Source organism: Rhagoletis zephyria, unplaced genomic scaffold (assembly GCF_001687245.7).
Source record: "Rhagoletis zephyria isolate East Lansing unplaced genomic scaffold, Rhagoletis_zephyria_1.1 Rzeph_scaffold_01938, whole genome shotgun sequence".
Taxonomy (NCBI): domain Eukaryota; kingdom Metazoa; phylum Arthropoda; class Insecta; order Diptera; family Tephritidae; genus Rhagoletis; species Rhagoletis zephyria.
This window is the reverse complement of record NW_016159022.1, coordinates 17,142-40,435: the sequence shown is the minus strand read 5'-3', so window position 1 is coordinate 40,435 and position 23,294 is coordinate 17,142. Positions and strand designations below refer to the sequence as shown.

General features: G+C 35.2%; 1 protein-coding gene across 1 annotated transcript; it reads left to right on the top strand.

The window, feature by feature from the left end:
• The first annotated feature begins 6,241 nt into the window (after positions 1–6,241).
• LOC108365635 (long-chain-fatty-acid--CoA ligase bubblegum-like) lies at positions 6,242–21,610 on the top strand. The gene is made up of 7 exons (XM_017619727.1): positions 6,242–6,365; positions 19,156–19,870; positions 19,931–20,334; positions 20,398–20,692; positions 20,748–21,038; positions 21,103–21,394; positions 21,452–21,610. Exons 2-7 carry the CDS (start codon positions 19,160–19,162, stop codon positions 21,532–21,534), a joined length of 2,076 nt encoding a protein of 691 aa, XP_017475216.1. The 5' UTR covers positions 6,242–6,365; positions 19,156–19,159; the 3' UTR covers positions 21,535–21,610.
• The last annotated feature ends 1,684 nt before the right edge of the window (positions 21,611–23,294 follow it).

Sequence of the window (23,294 nt, the reverse complement as noted above, 5' to 3'; positions counted from 1 at the left end):
AAAAATTTTGGGTATGCAGTTTTGTAGCCCATGCAACTTTAGTATAATAAAGTTTCGAGTGTCTACAATATGTCGTTGATTTTTGAAATGTTTGTTGTTTTTTACACGGCGCTGCGAATTTTCTTCTAAATAAAAATTTTGCCGAGCATACTTTGAAAAAGCATGACACTGTCAACAAATAAAAAAATAGTGTCTAAAAATATTATTAACTTATCCACTGTAGGTCATTGGGATAGCACACCCCTTTGTTGACATGTTTTTTTTTTAATTTGCATAACATTTTAAAATTAATATTAAGCACACAAAAGAAAATTCTACATACTGAGCATCAAAAGGGTGTGCTATTCAAATGACTGAGAGTGTACACACAACTACGGTACTCTCATTGCCATATTTACATGTTTTCGCATTTGCTCTGCGCGATGAATTGCTAATTTTTTTTTTGTATGCTCTAACCAGTGTTGCCAGTTAAACCTTTTAGAGGCTAGATCTAGCTTTTTTCTTTTCCGTTTAGATTCGAAATTTAGAATTGAGCTTCGTGGCTTTTTTATAGCCTTTTTTTATTTTCAAACTAGCAGGTTTTTTAAGGACAATCCGCCACAGTATTTGTAAGGGAACTAAATTATTGTTCCGGTTCAGTTTTACTTGAGGAAATGTTATGGCCTGTTTTTGCTTATGCGTAAAAGCACATTTAGAGCATTTAGCTCTAAATGCTACTCTAAATGTACATTTATCCATACAAAATTCGTCACCTAAATGCAACTCCATTTTTGCATTAAGAATCTAAATGCTAAAAGCAACCCTGTGATCTTCCAAAATTTCCACGATTCGAACATGGTTTAAAGAGAAAAAGTGGCAACATTGCTTTTTCGAGTATACAGTTGCTAGCTGCGTTTCAGTGATCGTCGATCGAGATTTCTTTTATTTTACATTACATATTTGGATAAAGAAAAGTTAAGCAAATTCAACATCGATGTGATGCTGATAGAAATCAGGATCAATTTATGATCAACTCTGTTTGTTTTGTTTCCTAATCAAGTGAGGAAATTTTAATTGACAGCACCGACAAATGAATATATACACAAACAAATGTTCGGTTATGGTTAAAACAATTCAAGTTTTTGTATTGAATTTTTGGTTTAAAATTTATTTTTTCCTTTTCAGTAGGGTTTTTGCACATTATCTTCTGCGTGAGAATTGATCGTAATATACACGGATCTAAATAAGAGACTGGAACACGGCTGTTTGTCAAAAGCATATGATTTCGAACTCGCGTAAATGTACATTTGCTAAATGCTATAGCATGAACGCTCCCCCACGGGGATGACTTCAAGCACTATATCGTGAGGGAGAAAGGTAGTTAGTCGCCGCTGCTATGCCACAGCTATTCGGGGGTCCTTAGCCCTTTCATCGCCTCAGCTATTCTGTCACTTGCTGCCGACCATTTTTCGCTACTTCGTAGCATAGCCTCCACGATTGACTCAGGCGTTAAAATCTCGTCAGATATGCTGCAAAGTTTGCATCAGCTTTTTTACTTTTACTTTTACCGAAATGAGTTTGAATGATTTGGATGTTTTCCATTCATTCATTTACATTCTTCCATTTGAAGGTAGAAAATATAAAACAAAATGTATATTCATAACATACAAAATTCCAAACACTGAGTGTTTTGTATGTGAAGTAAAATATTCAAATCTACTGTACTCTGTTTGGCTAGAAGTTTGAATGAATTCATGCAGCCCTCTAATATGTATGTATGTACATATTTACGCGCGTACATACATACGTGAGAAATTCAAAAATTTTCCATCATTTTACATAGGGCTCCTGGAGAAATCTAACGCATAATCGTCTCACGTGTGAGCTGTTTTCTCTTTCTTTTATATACAATTCGCTATTATATTATCTTATATATAGTGGTCTCTTTTCAATCAAATATTATTATGTGATTAATAAAGTGTTATATAACGCAAAGGATGGCACATGGATATCGCTAATATGCAAATGTGTTGGTTTTTATTGAAAATTTTGTAAGTGTATTGGAGAATGCGTTAGGTCGTTCTTGCTGGGATGTCTGTCTGTATGTACATTAGGGTGGTCCAAAAATGCATGTCCAAAGAGTAAAGTCGGAATTTTTATGCTCTCACCCCCTAGGATGGTTCTATACCGAAAAAATATACCCCTGTTTTTAACCGACTTCACAAAAGAGAGGAATGTTATCGATTCTTTGGAATATTTTATTTATAATTGTTATTTTGTAATGTATGATACCGCATAACTTTGGACCACGTTAACCGATTTCTATAATTTTTTTTAAAGGAAAGGTGTTACCTTACAGCTGGTCCCATTCTAATTTGGTTTAAATCCGATCATTGAATCATGAAGAGATTAACGATAATCTTAAATTTTTATATGAGAATTAAAGTCGGTTTTGTTTTTTGCTTAAAAATTACTTGTTCATTTTGAAATCAAAAAATATTTAGAGGTCGCTCAAAGCACTTAAAGTTTTCCATGTATTTTAGATATATGGGGAAAAGCACTTCGTAGAAATGGTATAGAATTCTTAAAAATCAATATTTTGCGATCGGAAAACTGTTTCTCTTCAGAAGATTCCCAGTTATAATACCCAATAATTTTTTTAAACAATTGCGTATAGTTTTTGGAAATTTCCTGAAGAAAATCAGAGTTTTCCGAACGAAAAATATTGATTTTTAAGAATTGTATAGGTACCATTCTTACGAAAAGTCTTTTTTCCCATTTATGTAAAATACATGGAAAACTTTGAGCGCTTTGAGCGACCTCTAAATATCTTTTGATTTCAAAATAAATAAATAGGGATATATATTTTTGATATAAAACAATCGTACGGGGTGAGAGCAATAAAATTCGGACTTCACTTAGATTGGACCACCCTAATGCTCTTACTCAAATTAGCATATGTATGTATGAATGTTCACGCATATACGAGTATGTTTGCAATATGTATTTACATATCATTTACATATGTTTATGTTTACGCTTGTTATAAATATAAAAACGCTTTGAATTTAATATGTGTAAAACAGCAAATACCGATAAATATGTAAATTATAGTGGTAGGTAGGCATTGCGCTTGTGCATCGCACAACATTATATACAAAACATACAAGCCATCGGAACAGGCAAACAGCAATGTACAAATAGTTGCTGCTGTTGCCTGCCGGTCGTCGTTGTGGTTGATTGTTGGTGGTCATCAACATCAGCAGCAACAACGACAAAAAGCTAACGCCGGCGACTAGACAAAAACACGATGTTATTTAGCTATAAACATATGTAAGTACATCATAAATGCAAATTTAAATGATGGTAATGAAACCGAGAGAGCAACGCCAAATGAGTGACTTATGTATATAGGCAACATGTACATTAGGGTGTGTCACAAACCTTTTTTTAATTTCAGTGATCCACCCCTAAAACGGTTTTACTTCCCAGTAGATAATTTACGAGTTAAAATCCCTTCCGAATGGCCTTCCTGAGAGTCAAGAGACCTTCCACTCTACATTCCTTTCTCCTTTCTTTTTTGTATGGAGTGGCACAAATTGAAGGGCTTCTCTTAGGGAAATTTCTGATAGCAGTTGCATGAGCAATAAAATGTCTTTGAAAGTTGTTTTTTATTTACAAAAAGCAAGTCGCAGGAAAATTTTCGATCTGAAGATTAATTTGTTATTGATGTCTTAACAATTTAATGATGATTAACGTCAATGACCAGTCATTTGAATAAGCACGCTTTAATAAAAAGTAAACTTTCATTTGATATCATAACTTTTTCAATAATAGACGCACTAGGAACAGGTTTCAGTTAGAAGAGATGGTAATTGAGTAATCCCAATAAAATGAAAATGTTGACAAATCTTAATTTGATGACTTTAAACAAGTGAAGCGCCTACAACTACATGAAGTTTTAGAAAAGAAGATTTTAAAGCACACATTCCCAGTTTTATCCTTGAAACGTTTCTTAGAAGATAAATGCATCTTAAATTGATTAAATATACCAAAAAAGGAAAATTACCCGAGAGCGGGAGCGTAACACTAAAAAGTACTGGATAGCTTTTTAGTAAAAAATGGTAGCTTTTGACAAACTTCAATATAATCTCCAAATTTTGCCTATTTACTTATTTAAATAATTAAAAATCTTTAAAAAATCATTAGAATCCACTCAAACAAGTAATTAAATATTTTTCAATATGCATTAGCAAAGTGTACTTTTCTTTTCTTTACAATTCGGGTTTCAAATACACTACAGCTGATCGTTTGACATATTTACCAGACTAAAGCACGGACTAAAACTGGTATTTACCCTCTTATTCGCCCCCTCATTTGCAAGAGGACCAAGTACGGAATCGATTTCCAGTAAAATCTGACTATTTCTGGGTCATTGAAACCTACTTCTATTTTATCTAGAACTACGGCTCAATGCTTTCACGAGAATTGAATGCCATCGAAAACAGCTGCCAAAGATTTCAAAATCCACGTATTAAAAGATTTTCTAGGGTTGAAAGCGTCCAAAGAAGTTTTTTGTGGGACTCACTAATGTATGTATGTTCAATTGGGTGGTCAAAAAAAAAGTAGAGTCGGAATTTAATGTCCTCACACCCTTGGATTATTCTATAGCGAACACATTTATACCTCTGTATATTATACAGCGTGGCGACGAATAACTGTTACCTAGATTTTTTTGAGAAATAAAAGGGTCCTTTATAGATTTTGCGAAAAAAGTATTTTATTGTTAATTTTCCACAGATTTTACTTCAGTTGTATTAATTAGTTTTTAAATTTCAACCCTTATTTACATTTGCCAGCAGTGTAAACTTTGAGAGAAAAGTTCATTTGGCACGCATGCCTTCGTCGGTTAATTTAATCCATATCTTCTGTAACCATAAGGTAATTTTCTTCATTTTTAGTCCCTTATACTCCCCCTTTTGTCCAACATAAGGCCTCATACTCAAAAATCGAATAGACTCGGAATTGGTGACTAGGACGGTCATTCATTCGACCAGCCTTATACAGTTTTTTCTTTTTTTGTATTTTTTTTATACAAAGCCTAAGAAAAAATACACCTGAAAAAGACTTGCGTGCCAAATGAACTTTTCTCTCAAAGTTTAAACTGCTGGTAAATGTAAATAAGGATTAAAATTTAATAACTAATTAATACAACTAAAGTAAAATCTGTGGAAAATTAAAAATAAAATACTTTTTTCGCTAAATCTATAAAGGACCCTTTAATTTTTCAAAAAAACTGGGGTAACAGTTATTCGTCGCCACGCTGTAGAATTCTTGAAACTCAATATTTTTTGCGATCGAAAAACTTTGTTACTCTTCAGGAGATTTTTACTAACAATATTAAATTGTATATTTAACCATTTTCTATTATTAACTATTTTTTACAGGTTCCCATACCATTTCTACGAATACTTCTTTTTCCCCATATAAAATACATGGAAAACTTTCAGCGCTTTGGGTATAAAAAAAAACAAAACAGGATTATAATTTTTTCCGGTGTAGAACAAACCTAGGGGGGTGAGAGCATTGAAATTTCGACTCTACTTTTCACATGCATTTTTGGACCACTCTAATGTACACACATTAGTTGCATGCAGATGGGTGGAGAAAAGTAAGAATAGGCACGACGAGCGCAGTGAGAGCGCCCAAATGGTTGTTGTTAAGATGCATGAGACTTACAGACATACTCGTATAGTTGTATATACATGCATACATATGTACGTACATACATACATACACACATGCATATGACTCTTTGAAATACGAGGACTTCTGCTCTTACTCAGGAAGGAACTAAGAGAATGACTTTAGAAATTATCCTTCATCAGATCCTTTCGACTCAATTACGCGCTGGCAATTTGTGAAAATTCGTACATTGAAATTGTTGCCAATGTAAGCAATTATAAAATTAACACAATTCATAGCAAATCCGGCTCAATGCATTTCGCAAATGACCTACATTTTAAGCTGGCAATTTTTAGAAAAAAAACCGTAATACTCTATGTAGTAATTTAACGGTGTTAGAGCAAATAAAATTTATATATTTATACATGCAAAATGCATGTTAACTTTATGTAAATTTTTATAAATAAATAATTGCAGGAAGTTTACATGATTGGCAATCAAAAGTAGTCCATTTGAGCTGACTATTGTATAAACTCGAATTTCTGAAGTGTACAGGTTTAGTTTTCCGTTTAAACGCTTAAGAGTTAAACGTATTCATTAGATATTTGTTTAGTTTTAATTTATAAAGCTTAATACTACCGAAAACGATAATACATATCCACGAGTTATATCCTTTCCCAGTTAAAGTGTAAAGAAAGAACGTAAGTAATGTGATTTTCGATGATACAATTGATTCAAATTTGTCATCAAATGAACAGAGCTGACCTGGAAGTGGCACATCAAAAGGGACTTAAATGTGGCTTTCTGCAAAAAAAAAAAGTTGACAATGAAAATTTCGGCATGCTCTAAAATTAGCCAAATCGAAGGTTTATTTTAAAAAATTTATTTTTCTATCATCAAATTTACACTAAAGCTTCGGCTCTGGGCTCAATTTGTTGGTCAGAGACCTTCTTCATCGAATGCGTCACCGGTGTCCACAATCCAAGGGATTGAGAAGTTCATATTTCCTTTATAAGTATCTCAAGTTAGGTTAGGTACATATGTTGGCCATTCGCAGAGGCCATTGAGCTCCATAGCGTTAGCAGAGAAACTTGGACCACTTTCGACAGCTAATCATTGCTAGGTTGAAGAACATCGCAGACATCTTGGAAAACTTCAACACCTTAATAAGCCATGGCGGCGGCTTTCAGATTAGGTAGAAACCCTGCTCCCAGAAACTTAACCCGCAGTCTGCACAGGATATGCTCCACTGTCTCCTCTTTCATTCTGCATTGAGGCGCCACGACGGTTTATTATCGAGTATTATTCCGTGGTACTTGGCGCGTTGCTTTATATGGAGGATCATCACATCCAGCTTAAGAATAGACCAGTTCGCAACCTTGTATTTCCTGTTGAATAGTAAGTAGCACATCCATATTTTCTGTGTTGGCTTCGATTTGCCAAAGATGTATCACCCGTACTGCTTGGCTTATAAGTAAGCTTGCCTCTACAGGGCTTTTGAAGAAACGATATTAGGCAACGTCGCAGGAAAAATTCCGTCCAGAAATGGTCCCACTCGAGTCTGGATGGCGTCATCAGTTCCCTTGTAAGGTTATCGTCTCCTGCGACCTTCCTTAGACTTGCTGTCTCGCTGGAGCTTTCGACTCCTCTACACATCCAAACGCTCGTTAGAGCCAGCACACTTGGCTAGCCCTAAAGTTTCTCTCACCTCACTGAATGTAAAAAAGCTTTTAACTCGAACAAATTATGAGTGAGGATGTTTTTGTTGTTGTATTATAGTTTATGGAGGTTTGCTAAAGGTTCTTCTTAAATTCGAGCTCAAAAATTTTTGGGAGGCAATACGCTGATAGTAATCATTCCGCAGAGCTTGGGTTCAAGCCCAGTTTCCGACCAACATTAAAAAATATACAGAAAAAACACAACGTTTTTTCTAATAACAGTCGCTCCCCGGCAGGCAATCACAAACCTTCGACTGTATTCTGACATGAAAAACAGCTTTTCATAAAAATACAATCGCCGTTCGTATTCGGCGTAAAACCATATTCCATTACAAGTTCAATTTCTTATTGGGGCTCCCATATTACGCGCCAAAGGTGACACGGGAACCATGGGGCACTACATACCTCGATAATTCTCGATAACTTGATAAATTTTAAAAACTTTATGAATTTAGATAACTCAATACATTTCAGTTAGTCGATTAATTTCGATAGTACGATACGTTTTAAAAGCTGTATGTATTTCAAAAGCACTTAATTCCGATAACTCTATAAAATTTTATAACTCAAAAAGTTATCGATAATTCTAGATAAATGTGCGTTTCGAGAACTGGACGAATTTCGATAACTAAACAATTTTTATATCTCGATGTATACCGATAAATCGATTTTGATAGCTACAGCAATTTCCATATCTATCGACAAATTTCGATACCCCGATACACTGTGGTAAATCGGTATAATTCTATACATCGATAAATAGTGATAACTCGATAAATTCATGTAATTATAGAAATTTCGATAACCCGATATTCTTTAAAAAAAAAGTTCGATTCCATAAACCGAAAAATTTCGATAACCAGCAACAAATTTCCAATTTCAATAATTTGAGAGAACTCGACAAATCACAACTTTCTTTCCTCATTTTAACATTTATGTTTATTTCAAGGTTGCATTTCAAATACGAAGTAAAACAAAATGCGAAAACAATTCAAATTCAACAGATTGCGACAACAACTATACACAAATACAGAAACTTTTAAACGACAATTTTGGCCGTAATTTTCAACTAATTTTTAAACCATAATAACTCCTCTTCGCCGCCACTGGCACAAAATACCACCAGACCACACTCGTGCAGCCTGTAAAGTATTACCGTACATTTTTCTTAAAATTTTAATAGTTTTTATAATGAACTGTTGTTTGTAAAAATAAAAAAAAAAATACAAAACTAAAGCATAATTAATTGATAACACTTCGAGCGCCTACTCCTATACTAGTGTAGGACACTTTTTTGCTCAGTATAAATTTGGATACTTTTCTACAGGTCAAATCGAGACACATTTCTTTACATTTTCTTCATAACAACACTTTTTATTATTTTGTGGAAATAGTCACGAGCCAATTTTCACTGAACATATTTACTATTTCCAGTTCTATTCTACTACGGAACATTTACTCTGTATTATGTTTTCTACTACAATTAAGTGTTCATTCTCGGGCTAGTGCTTGGATACTTAAAACAAAAACATAAAAGTGTTACATATGGATGCATTTCATGTGCATACGTCTATATGTAGTATGTACGTGCATATATGTATATGTATGTTACTTGCCTCGGCATTACCAGAGCAGTTCTGTGTATGTCCAATATAATAACAATCTACATCGCATGTACATAAATATGTACCTAGGTACAGAGGCTTCCAAGTATTTATGTTTGTATGTATGCGCTTTCAAAGATTTGTATTTAGTTAAAAAATCTACAATTACTTAAAAAAAAAAAACTTACGTATGTATGTGTATACATTAGGGTGGTCCTTAAATGTAGAAAGCAAATTTTTACAACAGATTTCCTAAGCCTTAACTCCTACGTCGATACTACTATAGTCGAAGATATCACATATAAATTTTGGTTTCGATTGGTGACGGTTAAGGCATGTCATACAGGTGCCAAAGTTCAGATTTCTCTATGGGGACTCAAAAAATTAATTAATTTTGTTTTTTTTTTATCGAATATCCAAAATCGATACTACTATAGTCGAAGCCATCACATGCAAAATTTGGCCACGATTGTAGACGGTTTAAGCGTGCCGCACAGGGGGCAAAGATCAGATTACCCTATGAAGACGACTTAACCGTCTCCAATCGGGACCAAAATTTATATGTGATATCTGTGGCCGTGGTATTATCGATTGAGAGGGTGAGACTGTGAAAAGAACCTTCATTTCATATTTAAGGACCACCCTAGTATACATATATTTACTACATTTATGTTCATACATCATAAACGCTGTAAAATGGACCGATGAGTAACTGACAAATAAGTATGTTCGTACACATGTAACATTTTGGATGTGTCTAGCAATGCGAAGTACATATGTTTACATGTTTGCTACATAATGTTTTTTTTTGTATATTCACAGCAAAGAAACTTTATGCCTTGTACGCCAATGTGACCTGCTTTCGTTGATTTCTGTTCGCCTGGCGAAAATGAGAAATCTATATGTACTCTATAACATCCGTCGTACACACAAAATGATATTTATGGCAAATATATACACAAATAAAACTATATTAAATATATAAATATTAAAATGGTACAGCTCATACCTATGTAAATACATACTTGCATATCTACACATATGTATATGTATATGTAATTATGTAAGGATGTAGATATTTAAACTGATGTAGTGGTAACTAAACCTCGGATGTGTATTTCGATAAACAGCTAAACTTCTAGACACTCCAATAAAAATTATTGCATGCTATCTTAAGCGGATAATTAAAATACATTAACACTTTTTGCACATAAAAAAAAAATAAAGTGCACGCCTTTACAAATTGACATACATACATATGACTTAACGCATATTTTTTTCCGTATGTGTATGTATACTTACTTCTATGTATGCGTGTATTTACATACTTCAAATTGTTTACAGAAAAGCATCTTTAATTAGTGGCTACTTATAATAGAATTGTGTTTATTTATTTGTTAACATTACTGTTCTGGTATTATTTATAGAGAAACACAAGCACGTACATTAGAGTGGTCAAAAAAATTTATTTACGGTTCGGGACACCTTCCAAAATTTTTCCTATTGCCGAAAGAGGTGCTAGCATTAAATTTAAATTAACTGTAAAGATATTACAAGCTTCAGTTGTCATGGCCACAGTAGCCTTTAATAAAAATTATAAACAGTTTTATGAGTTTCATAGGGATTCTGTAGCGCATTTAAAGATCATTGAGCACCCTGATTTGGTTACAGTAGAAAATTGAAAGTTGGTACTGATATTACCAATACCAAAGGGTGCTAACTAAGGGGTTTCCCTTTTGCTACGAGCTCCCATCGTATGTGAATACATTCATACTAACGGGTTGCAAGAGTTAACCATGAATTTATCCCATAACTCGAGTCTAGCGCCGCTGTTGAGTTGAAACGATTGTTAAGCAGCGGTTGGTGGTGTGAGTCTGAGCTTCGTTGGTTTATGTGGTGAATTAACAAGACAAGAAAGCACATATTTTTAGTGATAGAACGATACGAGTACCGAGTACAGAATATCGATACTTTTCATGAGTACTGAGTAAGTATCGCGAATACCAAAAAGTATCGCCGTGTTAAAAACTTTTTTTAAAAATTTTTTCAATTACAAAATTATCCAAAAATATTGTGGTGGAAGCTCGAAAATTATCTTCGTTATGCAACATCCAAAATCCCCCGTGGATCCGCCGCTGTGTGGCCTTATATTAAATCATATTTAACAATTTGATTGCTAACTGAATACATTTGTTTCAAAAATAGCTATTGAAAATTTTCAATAATTCTCAAGGATAATGTTTAAAAAGGACATTTTCAATACCTCTTCACCAAAAATATTCAAATTTGTTCAAGTCTACAGAATTTTGTTTTTCTTCATTGCACTAATTTTTTTTTTAATTCTTTGAATTAATAATATATTTGAAATCTTGACGTTAAATGAATTACTAAGAGATGGGTATCAATCGAGGTGTGTATTAACTACATGTAGAGAGTTGCCGCCTGTTTAAAAAATCAAATTCCACTTGAATAAAAGGAATTAGGTCATTGAAATAGATAGGTATCACCATAAGGGAGTCAGGCGAAAGAGGTTTAAGAAGGTTTAAGCTTAAACATATTACGAATAGGGTTGCCACCTCTTTGTGAAGTAAAATTCAGTTAAAATAAAATAATAATTACGTCAAACCATAGGATTGCGTCATCGTATTTGTTATTTTATTATAAATACATACATTGTCAATCAGTGATTTGTTCTGATTACATTCCTTTTAAATTACTGGACTCTTTAACTCTTTAAACGCTAGTGTTACATATATGTCACGCTCGAATTTCACAGAGTAATGGCGTTGTTATGAACCTTTTTATTGCATAACAAAGATTCAAGAGTGTTACATACAGTGGCGGATGCACGGGGGGGATTTCGGGGTTAAAACCCCCCCTCAAGTCAAAGAATAATATTTCACTAATATGGGTCTAGAAAAAAGGCTCTTTAGAAGAAAGTATGCATGGGCGTAGCCAGGTAGGGGAAGGGTGGTACTCGAGTCCCCCCCCTAACTTTCAAATTTTCCTTATATATATATAAAATAGTACCCTGAAATTCCAGCTTAATAGGGTCGGTAGGTTTATATCTTTCTGAATATTCATAAATGCTAGACCGTTGAGCCTTTCTTGACATATTGTATTTCTCAAGTAGGTTTTAATTCTTTTCAGGTATGAAAAGCTTCGTTCAGGTGTGGCTATTGAAACGGGCAAAAGTGCCAATATACGTAAGATCTTAAAAACATTCCCAAAAGACGTTCTATTAGCTACTTGTAATGCTTCGACAGCATTCCGAAAATGTTCGTGTGAAACTCGTTTTTTCCACATTTTAACCTCCAGAAGAAAGTTTTGTTTCGAGCAGTCGATTACTTTTTCATAGAAAGCAAATAATTTTTTTCGTTAAAATCATACTTTGGAAACAAAACACTAAAATTATTTAAAACTGATTTATGGTTTAGGAACCGGCTTTTCCAATGAGCAATATATGTATCAAGGAAGGGAATGTAAAAAGCAATGCGATAGTATACCTCGGCGTCTCCGGTTTTCACATTAAAGCGATTCTTTTGGCGACTGCTGTATCGCGGTACTTTGATTCCTGTACCTAGATTGGTGCATACTTCTTCTACCTGTTCGAAAAGCAAATGAAAGTTTTTTTCTGCATCTTGTCGCATTTCTTCAAATTCCTTTAAAGCGTCGTCGGCTAAGCTCATTGCTTCTGCAAGATCAGGTACCTGTAATTGCCGGCTAGCAAAGCAACAACAATTTATAAAAAAGCAAATGCTNCCTGTACCTAGATTGGTGCATACTTCTTCTACCTGTTCGAAAAGCAAATGAAAGTTTTTTTCTGCATCTTGTCGCATTTCTTCAAATTCCTTTAAAGCGTCGTCGGCTAAGCTCATTGCTTCTGCAAGATAAGGTACCTGTAATTGCCGGCTAGCAAAGCAACAACAATTTATAAAAAAGCAAATGCTTGGCTGTTGTCGCTGTGCTAACAGTTTATCAAACCCTGATAATTTCTATAGATATTTGTACGATACAAATAATTTTTACGGTATTTTCCCCGTGACAAACAAAATGTTTTTGACAATTGGAAGAATAACAACTTCGAAAGTCTTTTTAAAACGATTTTTCATTTTGCTACGTTAGAGCCGTTGCCGAGAAACTTATGGATACATATACATACACACAAAAATTGCTCGGTTAAGGTAATTAGAATAAGAAATTTCCCGCACTACGACAGAGGGCGCCCTAAAATCACGCAAGTGACTACTTTAGTAACTCCCGGTAGTGCAGAGAGAGCCAATGGTGACTACCGCCTAGGACATTGTCTTGTAAAAGTAATCGATGAAATACACTGCAAGTAGTCGTTCGGTAATTGACGGAGTTTATCACGTAGCTACCGATTCAGCAGTCCTGTAGTCGCTCCCCCGTACTGCAGGGTATGCCAAATTTTTTCATTTGTCTGATACTTATTCCTTTAATGAAAGTGAATTTGCTTTTTTATACATGTGGCAACCTTTCTACTTGTCGCTTAGAAGTAAAGTATTTTCAAAACTAGTTCAATCGATACCTATATTGTAATATCTAATTCATTTAACTTATTAAATAATTTTAATAAAATTGGTAACAGGTGGCAATCCTTTTCAAAAATAAAAAACTTTATTGCACATCTACAGGCCGAGCCATGTCATTTGACACCTCACTTTTGAAAATAGAAGGAACTATATGTACATACCTATGTAAAAGCCACAAGAACCAAAATTTTCAAATTGCGCATGCAAGTTATCCAAAAAAAAAAAAAATGCATTTTTGCACTTAGCGTCCTCAATTTTACCAAGAAGCGAATTTTCATTTAAATCCGTCCATAACTCTATTTTTTCCCACATTTTATATGGAAGGGAAGCACTGTGCGCTGGTGGCACTGTTGTCAAAATCGACATAAAATGCATGTTTTCTTCCCGTTAAAAATCCTTTCAATAACATTATTATCAAAACTTTTTCAATGGTAATTTTAGTAACGTCAAGTCAGATAATTCAGCTGATTAAACAGAAAAGATTTCTACATTTGAAAACTTGGAAAATTAATCTTAAACATTTCCATTATTACTACAAAAACTTTTATACAAACAGTCTTGCCCGATTCGCAGAGTTTTGCAATTTTGTAATCGAAGTTAAAATCCACTTCTGTTTTTTTTTTGTAACCTCTTGCCAGCGCGTATGTTTATTAATATTTTCAAATTGTTACTATCAACAATTATATTTTTTTACTGTGTGAGGGGCCATTTAATTGCTGTGCAAATCTAAAAAAAAAACATTTTTAAAATTTTGGTTTTTTCAATATATATATATATCTTTTTTTAAAGGAAAAAAAGTTTAGCCTTCAAAAGTGGCAGAAAATGTTTAAAATATTTGTAGATACCATTTCCATAATATAATATACATTGCTTCCAAAAAAGCAGCATTAAAAATATTCAACATTTTTGGTTAAAAACCGCATCTGTCATCATTATCTCGCTTTTAGGCTTATATTAGATATTCAATACCTACCTAATACATCTCAGGTAGTAATAATTAAAATAGAAAATTCGAAGACCTATAATTAACTTTTAATTTGTTTTCAACCACTTCCTTTACGCTGCTTTCTACCAAAACGGTTTCTCAACTAATCTTACTTAGAAAGGCTTGCGAAAATAAAGCAGATCAAAATTAGATCAAGCGAACTATGTAAACAGAAGACTTCGGCAACGAACTTGACAAATGATCGGAGTCATTCCAATGCTTAGCATAAAAGTCAATCCAAGGGAAATTTGTGCTAACAAAATCAAATGTGTTAAACTTTAAGAAAGGACGCTCGGAGCTTTAATATCTCGCACTTCGGAAACAATACACCGCACTAATACAATAAAAAAGGTGAATAAATTGCAATCAGCTAGCAAGAAAGAATTTTCACCAACATGGCGCACAGTATTCCCCGACAGTTATGCATACATATGTAAGTATGTATACGCAATTCTAGGAGTAAAACGAACAGCAAAAACTTGCAACTTATACATGATTCAATAATACAAGGTTCGATAAACTGACAGTTGTCTCTCTCGCACCGCTCCCTTAGCAGTGGCAAGGTGTTGCTTCTTTGCAAATTTACTTGGAAAAAGTGTAGGGTTGCTATGAAATATAAGTATAAGCTTTTGTGCAATTTGTTTATTTGTATATGCATATTAAGGACATTTAACAGATGAAAACATAAATTCTTTTTAAATTGGATGTTTACATAAATCTCATAGTAGTTTTATTTTAATTCTGAGTCCTTTTGCAGTTTTTATACAGCTAAATACCACATAAATTACGTAATTCACGTAGATATATTAATATTTCGTTCAATAATTCCTTCAATATTTCCTTTAAAATGCCAGATTTCCTGCAAATACATTAGAATTTACAAAAATAATTTCACTACTAATTGCCTACTTTGCGTACTTATCTACTACCATTTTCGCAACAAGGGATTGCTTTCTTCTCCTTTCTCCGTCCTTCGTAAAAGCAACCTTTTGTAAGGGAGTGTCAAACCGCGGCTGTCAATAATTATCTAACCTTGTATTAGGTGCGTTCGTTTAAAATCTCCAACAGAAACCAACCAACTGCCAAATTCCGGCGAAATGTCATCTGTTCGCTCACAAGAGAGAAATATCCAAAATAGTACGCGAACAGAAAATTTGCAGAAACTTGCAAGTTAGACGAACAGCTGATATAATTTTTGTTTACATACAAAAGTGTAAAATTTAAAACGTACGAAAAGTCATCGCAAAGTGTTATACTGACACAGTTTATTGATTAAACAAATAACTACTTATTTCTTACAAGTTTAATTAGTCGCATTTTGTAATTTTTATCTTCCAAACCATCAAATTCAATTTTGTGATTTGCGTAAATGCCAACCAGCTGTTTTTGATCAGCTGTTTCCCTGTTGGCAAATTGCTGTTGGCAAAAATTTTTCCAACAGAAACTAACAGCTTCCCCTCAAAATGAAATGTCACTTTGCTCTCTCAATTTCCCCTACTTTGCAAGTTTTTTGCGTACGCGAACGCAAAAACCTGTAAGTTTTGGTTAAACATGAACAATTAACAGCTACGCGAACGAACCTATTATTGAATCATGCAACTTATATATGTATATGCATTTGAAACTTTCAAAATAACTGCACAATTTATGCAATAATATTTTTGCGCAAAGTACAGTCGGCAAAATAGTAAAATTTTGTTAAATTATTATTTAGTAAAAACTTTCAAGTTGAATCGCAAAACAAAACTATTTATTATGAATATTCGTTGTTGAAAATCTTTTTATTAAATAATTTAAGTAAAAATCTGTGCAAATTTTAACAAAAAGTGCCAATATGTGTAACAGGCGAGAAGCCACAGACAGCAGCAAAACCGAGCATGCAAAAAACGGCAAAAAACACAGTAACAACAAAACCAGCAGCAGCAGTAGCAGCAGCATCCGATGTACTAGTGACAGCCGATGCCGCCAAAGAACATAAAATTTCACATTTTGCATAGTGTTGCCGAAAAAAACTCTAACCGAATACAGAGAGCAAAAAAAAGGGGGGAAATTATAGTGTTGTTGCTGCGAAAAGCAGGCAAGAGCCAATAGGAAGTTGTAGAAGCGGAAGTAAACTGGCTAACTTTTTGATTGTTGTTGGTTTGATATGTCCGAGCTGCAGGTAAAGGGGTGTTGCGTGCTCATAGTCGAGCTGCTAGCGAGAGAAATATTTCCATATAAACGGATATGCGTATATGTGTATGAATTGACATGAGTAGTTATGTATGGGTGATTTCTGTATGTCTATCTCGCCACAACATGTAAGTAAAATTGCGTTAGTTCATTGTAAATTGCGGTTAAATGTTTAATGGGTCTAATGGGTGAAAGGCTGAGCTCAAGAAGAGAATAACGTCAATAATGGTGGTAGGTAACCTTCACGGAGGTGGCAGTTACCACAATAGTACGGTCTTACCGCAGAACTGGGAGCAGGTGAACAGAAAGCCTATGGGAAGTGTATAGAAACATGCTTAGCAAGAAGACCCCTACCCAGCGTAAGGAAGCGGAAGATAGTAAAGATAGGCGACATGTGTAGCTCGCCGGCGTCGACTAGAAGATAAAATTCTTAACGAAGTACTACTTGCATATATGTCTAACAAAACCTATCCACAGCAACGACTGAAGCGACAGCGGACAGCGTCCCGTTGACCACGAGGTGCCCTCCAATTAACGGCATGGTGAACAAATTTTCATCTAGGTCTGCCTAGTGGACGTGGTGGTCGAATTTCTCGACCTCTGTGACCCATTGAAGGTGAGAAAAAGAGACTAAATCACCGCATTATCCGACGAAGAGGATACCAATTAGACCTTGGTTGATGGTCAAACCGAAGCTGATGAAAGCAACGGTGGGATACTCAGCTAGAAAAACATGCCTACCCAGACTGGTTAGGAGAAAGAAAGCAGGGTATATGCTGGTCTAGTGAAATACTAAATCTAAGAAAATTTACTTTCAGTATGATAAATCGAACACATGGAATAAATAATTACAAGAACTGCTAACGCGGATTCAAATACACAGCCAGGACAGCAAGGGGCTCAGCCTGATAGAGCTATTGTCAAAGATGAAGAGCACTTCAAAAAACAGTAGACCTCGGTTAGATACTGCCAATGGGTACTAACAACTTCAGCTACTAAGATGACTATTGAAAATGTAGTAATGAAAAAGCACTTAAATTTTTTTATTAAAACGTATTTATGAGGCCCTCACTACCGCAGAGTCCGTAGAGTGCGTCTCATAGTTGATAATTTAGGACCGATTGCACAATTTTTTGATTCTTTTTCACTTTGAAGGTACGAGACACGTTCCAAGAGTAAGTATCCTACATTTTTGTGGGCTTCAGATGAATTTATTAAAAAATAAACTACATAGTTCAATTGCATATTTGTAGGTTATTTTTCAACATAGTCGCCATCTTTTTCGATGCAGGTGGTTTTTCGGGAGATACATTTTTTAATGTCTGCCTCGAAAAAGTCTCCCGCCAGCTCCGTGACCCACTTCTACACATTTTTCAATAATTTCCTAGTCCGTTGAAACTCTTTTTTCCGCCTACATATGTAGGATAGTAAACAACAAGAGTTTGGAAATAAATAGTTTATTACATAAATGTAGACCACTTTTAAAAACTTATGGGCATTGAACCTATTACTTAAACCGCTTGCCGAATTGAAAGTTGCATGAAATCCTAAATAAGTAGTCCCGGAAATCCAAGAAATCCTAAAAATCCATAAATATTCCCGAAAATATCGAATCCAAGAAATCCTAAAATCTCTAAATATTCCCGAAAATTTCTATTTCGAGTCTAGAAACTCCCGCAGTAGTGCGAAGATTCCGATATATGTTGTCCCGAAAATCCTTAATATCTCGAAGCATTATCGAAAACTCCGAATTAGTCTAAAAAATCCCGAAGGAGTCCCGAAGGACCTGAAAATCTCAAATTAGTCTCGAAAAGCTCAATATAGTTCCGAAACTCCCGAAGTAGTCCTGAAGATACCAGAAAAGCAGATAATGCTGAAATAGTCCTGAAGATCCCGATATAGTCCCGAGGATTCCGAAAATCCCGAAATAGTCCCGGCAATCCCTGAGTAGTCCCGAAATATATTAATTAGTTAGTCGGACGAAAAAACTGACTTAATATTTTTTGTATTCAATTTCCAAAGTTGCACCAAGCAAGTTAAGCACCATTTCGCTTAGAACTGGCAGTTGCAAAATACTTGAAAATCGTACTTGCGTTACCGTTACAAAAAAAGTATTATTTAGTTAAAAAATCACGAATAAAATTGATTCGCTCTAGAAATTAAATAACAAATAAATTTTATTCGGCACTATCGCGGCACTTTGATTTTTTCTTTCGTCGATCAATCAAATCACAAATAAATTTAATTTCTTATTTGGTCAACAAACTAAATCACAAATCAGGAATATTTCTTAATCAATAGCGGATTTTAAATCAAAACGGATATGCAAGCACGTCACCCTGACCTAAAGGAGGGGATCAGTACAAGACGTTTTTTCATATTTTTATAACAATCTCATTTCCAAAAGTTTAACTCTACCTCTTTTTTTAAAAAAAAAAAAAAACAGTTAAAATATAAAGAAGAATGCAGCGCGAACTCAAAGGCTATACAGCGTCCAACAACTTTAAGCCAGCCACTAACTATACAACAACCAACCTTTCCGAACCTGTGCGTCTACGCATTGGAAAAGAAGGAGTTACAGCAGACGCACCACAAACAATTCCACAGCTTTTCAGCGAGTGCTGCCAGCGCTTTTCACAGTTGTCAGCGCTGGTCTATGAAAACCAACAGCATGCCACCAGCAATACTAGCACCAACAGCACCTGGACGACAGTCACATACGCTGACTACGAACTCAATGTTGAAAAAGCTGCGCTCGCGTTAATCCATGTTGGCCTCACTCCAAACACAAGCGTGTGTGTGCTGGCCGAAAATTGTCCCGAATGGTATTATGTACAATTGGGAGCATTGCGCGCTGGTGGCGTGGTCTCAGGTATCTATTTGACTAGTTCGCCAGAGGCAGTACAGCATGCGCTAGAAACCTCACTGGCCACAATATGTGTGATGCAGGATGCGATTCAGCTGGCCAAGGTGTTGGAAGTGAGAGCGAAGCTGCCAAGATTGAAGGCAGTTATACAGCTGTATGGGTTGTGCGCAGCTGATTTGACGCAAGAAGCGGGCTACTATTGCTGGTCGGATTTGATGGCGTTGCCGTTTGATTTGCGCTGCCAGCAAGCGTTGATACGTCAAGAGCGAGAAGTGGCGGCAAATCAGTGTGCGCTGCTTATTTTTACGGTTAGATATCTAACATGTTTTCTAGCTCTAGTATTAACTGATCTGTTTTTTGGCTTACAGTCCGGCACAACTGGCTTTCCCAAGGCCATTATGCTCTCTCACGATTCTATCGTCGTAAATATCAAATATTGTCTGGCCACGCTAGCACAACCGTTGGATTGTGCCGGCGTTACGCTTTCTTATTTGCCACTAAATCACATTGCCGCGCAACTCTTTGAAGTTTTGATGCCGCTACTAAATGGAGATTGTGTCTACTTTGCGGGTTCGGGTGCGCTTAAAGGATCACTCACGAAAACTTTACGTATCGCGCGGCCTACAAGAATTTTTGGCGTACCTAGAGTCTATGAAAAATTACAACAACAGCTCAAGGAAGCCGAAGAAAACTCGTCCTTATGGTGGCGTTTTGTTACAGCTTGGGCGAAGAGACAATTACTGAATTGCTATAGGAAAAACGCGGAAGAAATGTGCGTCTTTTGGACGTCATTAGATTGATCATTAATTTTTTTTTTTACTTAAATTTTTCACAGAAAACCAAAGCCTACAATCGCTTATATGCTGGCTTCACTGCTCATGCAGCCATTTAAAGCTCAACTGGGCCTCGAACGTTGTGATCATTTCTGGGTTGGAGGCGCACCACTCTCAACGGAAACTAAAAAGTTCTTCCTAAGCATGAACATACCAATTGCCGATATGTTGGGTGCATCCGAAGCTGGTGGCGCTATAACATTGACCCGTGGTTATTGTCATTTGAATAGCTGTGGCAGAGCAATGCATGGCATGCAAATAAAAATCGATAAGCCAAATAAGGAGGCCGAAGGCGAGGTATTAGCTTCTGCTTATCATGGAATATTTGATTTTATTTATGAAATTTCCACAGATCTGCTTACATAGCCGATGCCACATGATGGGCTACCTCAATGAGCCGCAGAAGACTAGCGAGACCATAGACGCAGAGGGTTGGTTGCGTACTGGCGATGTCGGACGTCTATGCAGTGATGGCTGCCTCATTATTACCGGACGCATAAAAGAGATAATTATTACAGCAGGTGGCGTGAATATACCGCCGATTTTTATAGAAAATCTCATCAAAGCTGAGTTGCCTTGCATAAGCAATGCTTTGATGGTGGGGGATAAGCGGAAATATTTAACTGTGCTTCTCACGCTGAAGGTGTCTTCTGGCTAATAAATTTGAATTTCATGAATTTATAATTTTTAAAATTTCATTTACTTAGACCAATATTGATGGCGAAACGGGTCTACCAACTGACACACTGCATCCGGACGCTATCGCTTGGTTACACAAGCTGGGTTTGAGTTATGCTTGTTTATCGGCAGTGCTGAGAGTACCAGCTTTTGAAGAAAATTATGATTACAAAGGTGCGATTCCGAAGCCAGCACAGCGGATTGTTGAAGCTATTGAAAGCGGCCTTGCAAGAGCCAACAAAAATGCGCTTTCGCATGCGCAGAGAGTGCAGAAATTCGCACTACTGCCACATGACTTTACATTGCGTACTGGCGAATTGGGTAGGGATAGCTTTGCAGTAAAAATGGGCTAATTTCATTTTTGTTTTCACTTTTCAGGTCCTACACTCAAGTCTAGACGAAGACTTATTTGTCAAAAATATGCCAACACCATAGAGCATTTGTATGGCGAAGATACTTAGTTTTTGGTTTTCATGTTTTAAGATATATGCATGGCATGCAAATCTTTGATTTTATGTGTTTAATTATGTATGAAAAATGTAGGAATCTCCACCTGTTTCTGTTTTCGCTCGAAAAACTCGAAATTTAATCGATTCTGTCAAAACTTTTCTTGAACAGAGCAAATTAAATAAAATTATAAAATACATATTTTTATTACATGTTTTTTTATATTTTTAGTAAGGTTGCCACCTCTTTGTAATTTGTTAATTTTTAAATTCAGTAAACTGTCACGTATGAAATATACATGGGGCGTTCCGTACTAAAATAGACAGGGTTCACACTTCATGTTTTTGATTTGTTTCAAATTTTTAGAGTTGATGGATAAACATAAATATGAAATTTGAGCTTGATTAATAGATTTTCAAAAAGTTTACAGCATAAAAACAAAAACAAATCGATGTAATAGTTTTCCATATATCTCGGGAACGAGGCGAGGATTTATTTGTCTCGTCTAAATAGAAAGGCTTCCACAGGGAAACGCAAACTTTAAACACAGCAGGCCACAAAATCGGAACATTTCTAAAGCATCGAATCCGAACCTACAATTTTGTTTTCAGAATAAAAACCTTTTCACACAGTCTTATTAAAAAAAAAACAACAACGAGAAAAAAACTTAAAAAATGATCGCAAAAATGTATACACACAATATAAATACATATACAAAACTTATATTTATGCAAGTAGTTTTTAAGCAAAAAACAAAACCGACTTACGACCGAATTCTCATATAAAAATTTAAGCGTACCGGTTATTTCTTAATGATCCAATGATCGGACCTAAACCAATTAAATAGTATGGGACTACCTCTGACCTTTAAAACCACCACCTTTCCTTTAAAATAAGAATTATAGAAATCGGTTACCATGACTCTTATTAAATTAATAAAGAAAACATTGTATAAATACGAGAAATGTGCAAATATGAAAAATCGGGACACTTATACGTCCCGACTTTAAAAAATATTCAGCGGTGCAATTTTCTCAAATCCGGTACTGTCCCGCCAAAATCGATAGGAATGGTCACCGTAATTATACCTCACTCATTCCCGGCTCTGTCAAGTTTGAGTAAATGTTTATGCTCGACTTAAGGTAGGTCATTTACAAACATAACATATTTTGTATGTATGTACATATGTATACAAGGTATAAGTGTTCTCTAAAGCTAACTATCAATAAATGAATTAGTTGTGTGTAAATGAAAAAAAAACAATGAAGCAAATAACTGTTTGTACATTGTACATTGCTAGTTTTTTTTAATCACTTATATGCATATATATATATATATATATATTAGGGCGGGTCAATTTTTTATCGCCGATATGTTTGCTGGTTTCTTCGAGTCAAACTACTCTGCCAGTTCTACATCTTCCCAACTGAATTCGAATCTATCTAGCTACCCATTCGATCTGCCATCATTTGATTGTATCCGAATTCCATCGATATCTGCTGCGGACGTCCTCATTCATTTGAATTGTTTGAAAATTTCATATACAGCTGGCCCAGACGGTATACCCACAAGTGTTCTTAAAAGTTGTGCAGAGTATTTGTATAAGCCTCTGGCAAATATTTTTAATGCTTCCCTAAAACAGGGTGTCTTCCCATCTTCCTGGAAGGATTCGTTTATCTTGCCACTTTATAAAAATGGAAGTAGGACTAACATCGTAAACTATAGAGGAATTGCGAAGCTTTGTGCTATTGCTAAAGTTTTTGAGGCAATCGTT

Coding starts and splice junctions, on each gene's coding strand:
- LOC108365635 (XM_017619727.1), top strand. CDS start 19,160: ATGCAGCGCGAACTCAAAGGCTATACAGCGTCCAACAACTTTAAGCCA. Junction 20,335..20,397: donor AGGAAAAACGCGGAAGAAAT/GTGCGTCTTTTG, acceptor AATTTTTCACAG/AAAACCAAAGCCTACAATCG. Junction 21,395..21,451: donor ATTGCGTACTGGCGAATTGG/GTAGGGATAGCT, acceptor TTCACTTTTCAG/GTCCTACACTCAAGTCTAGA.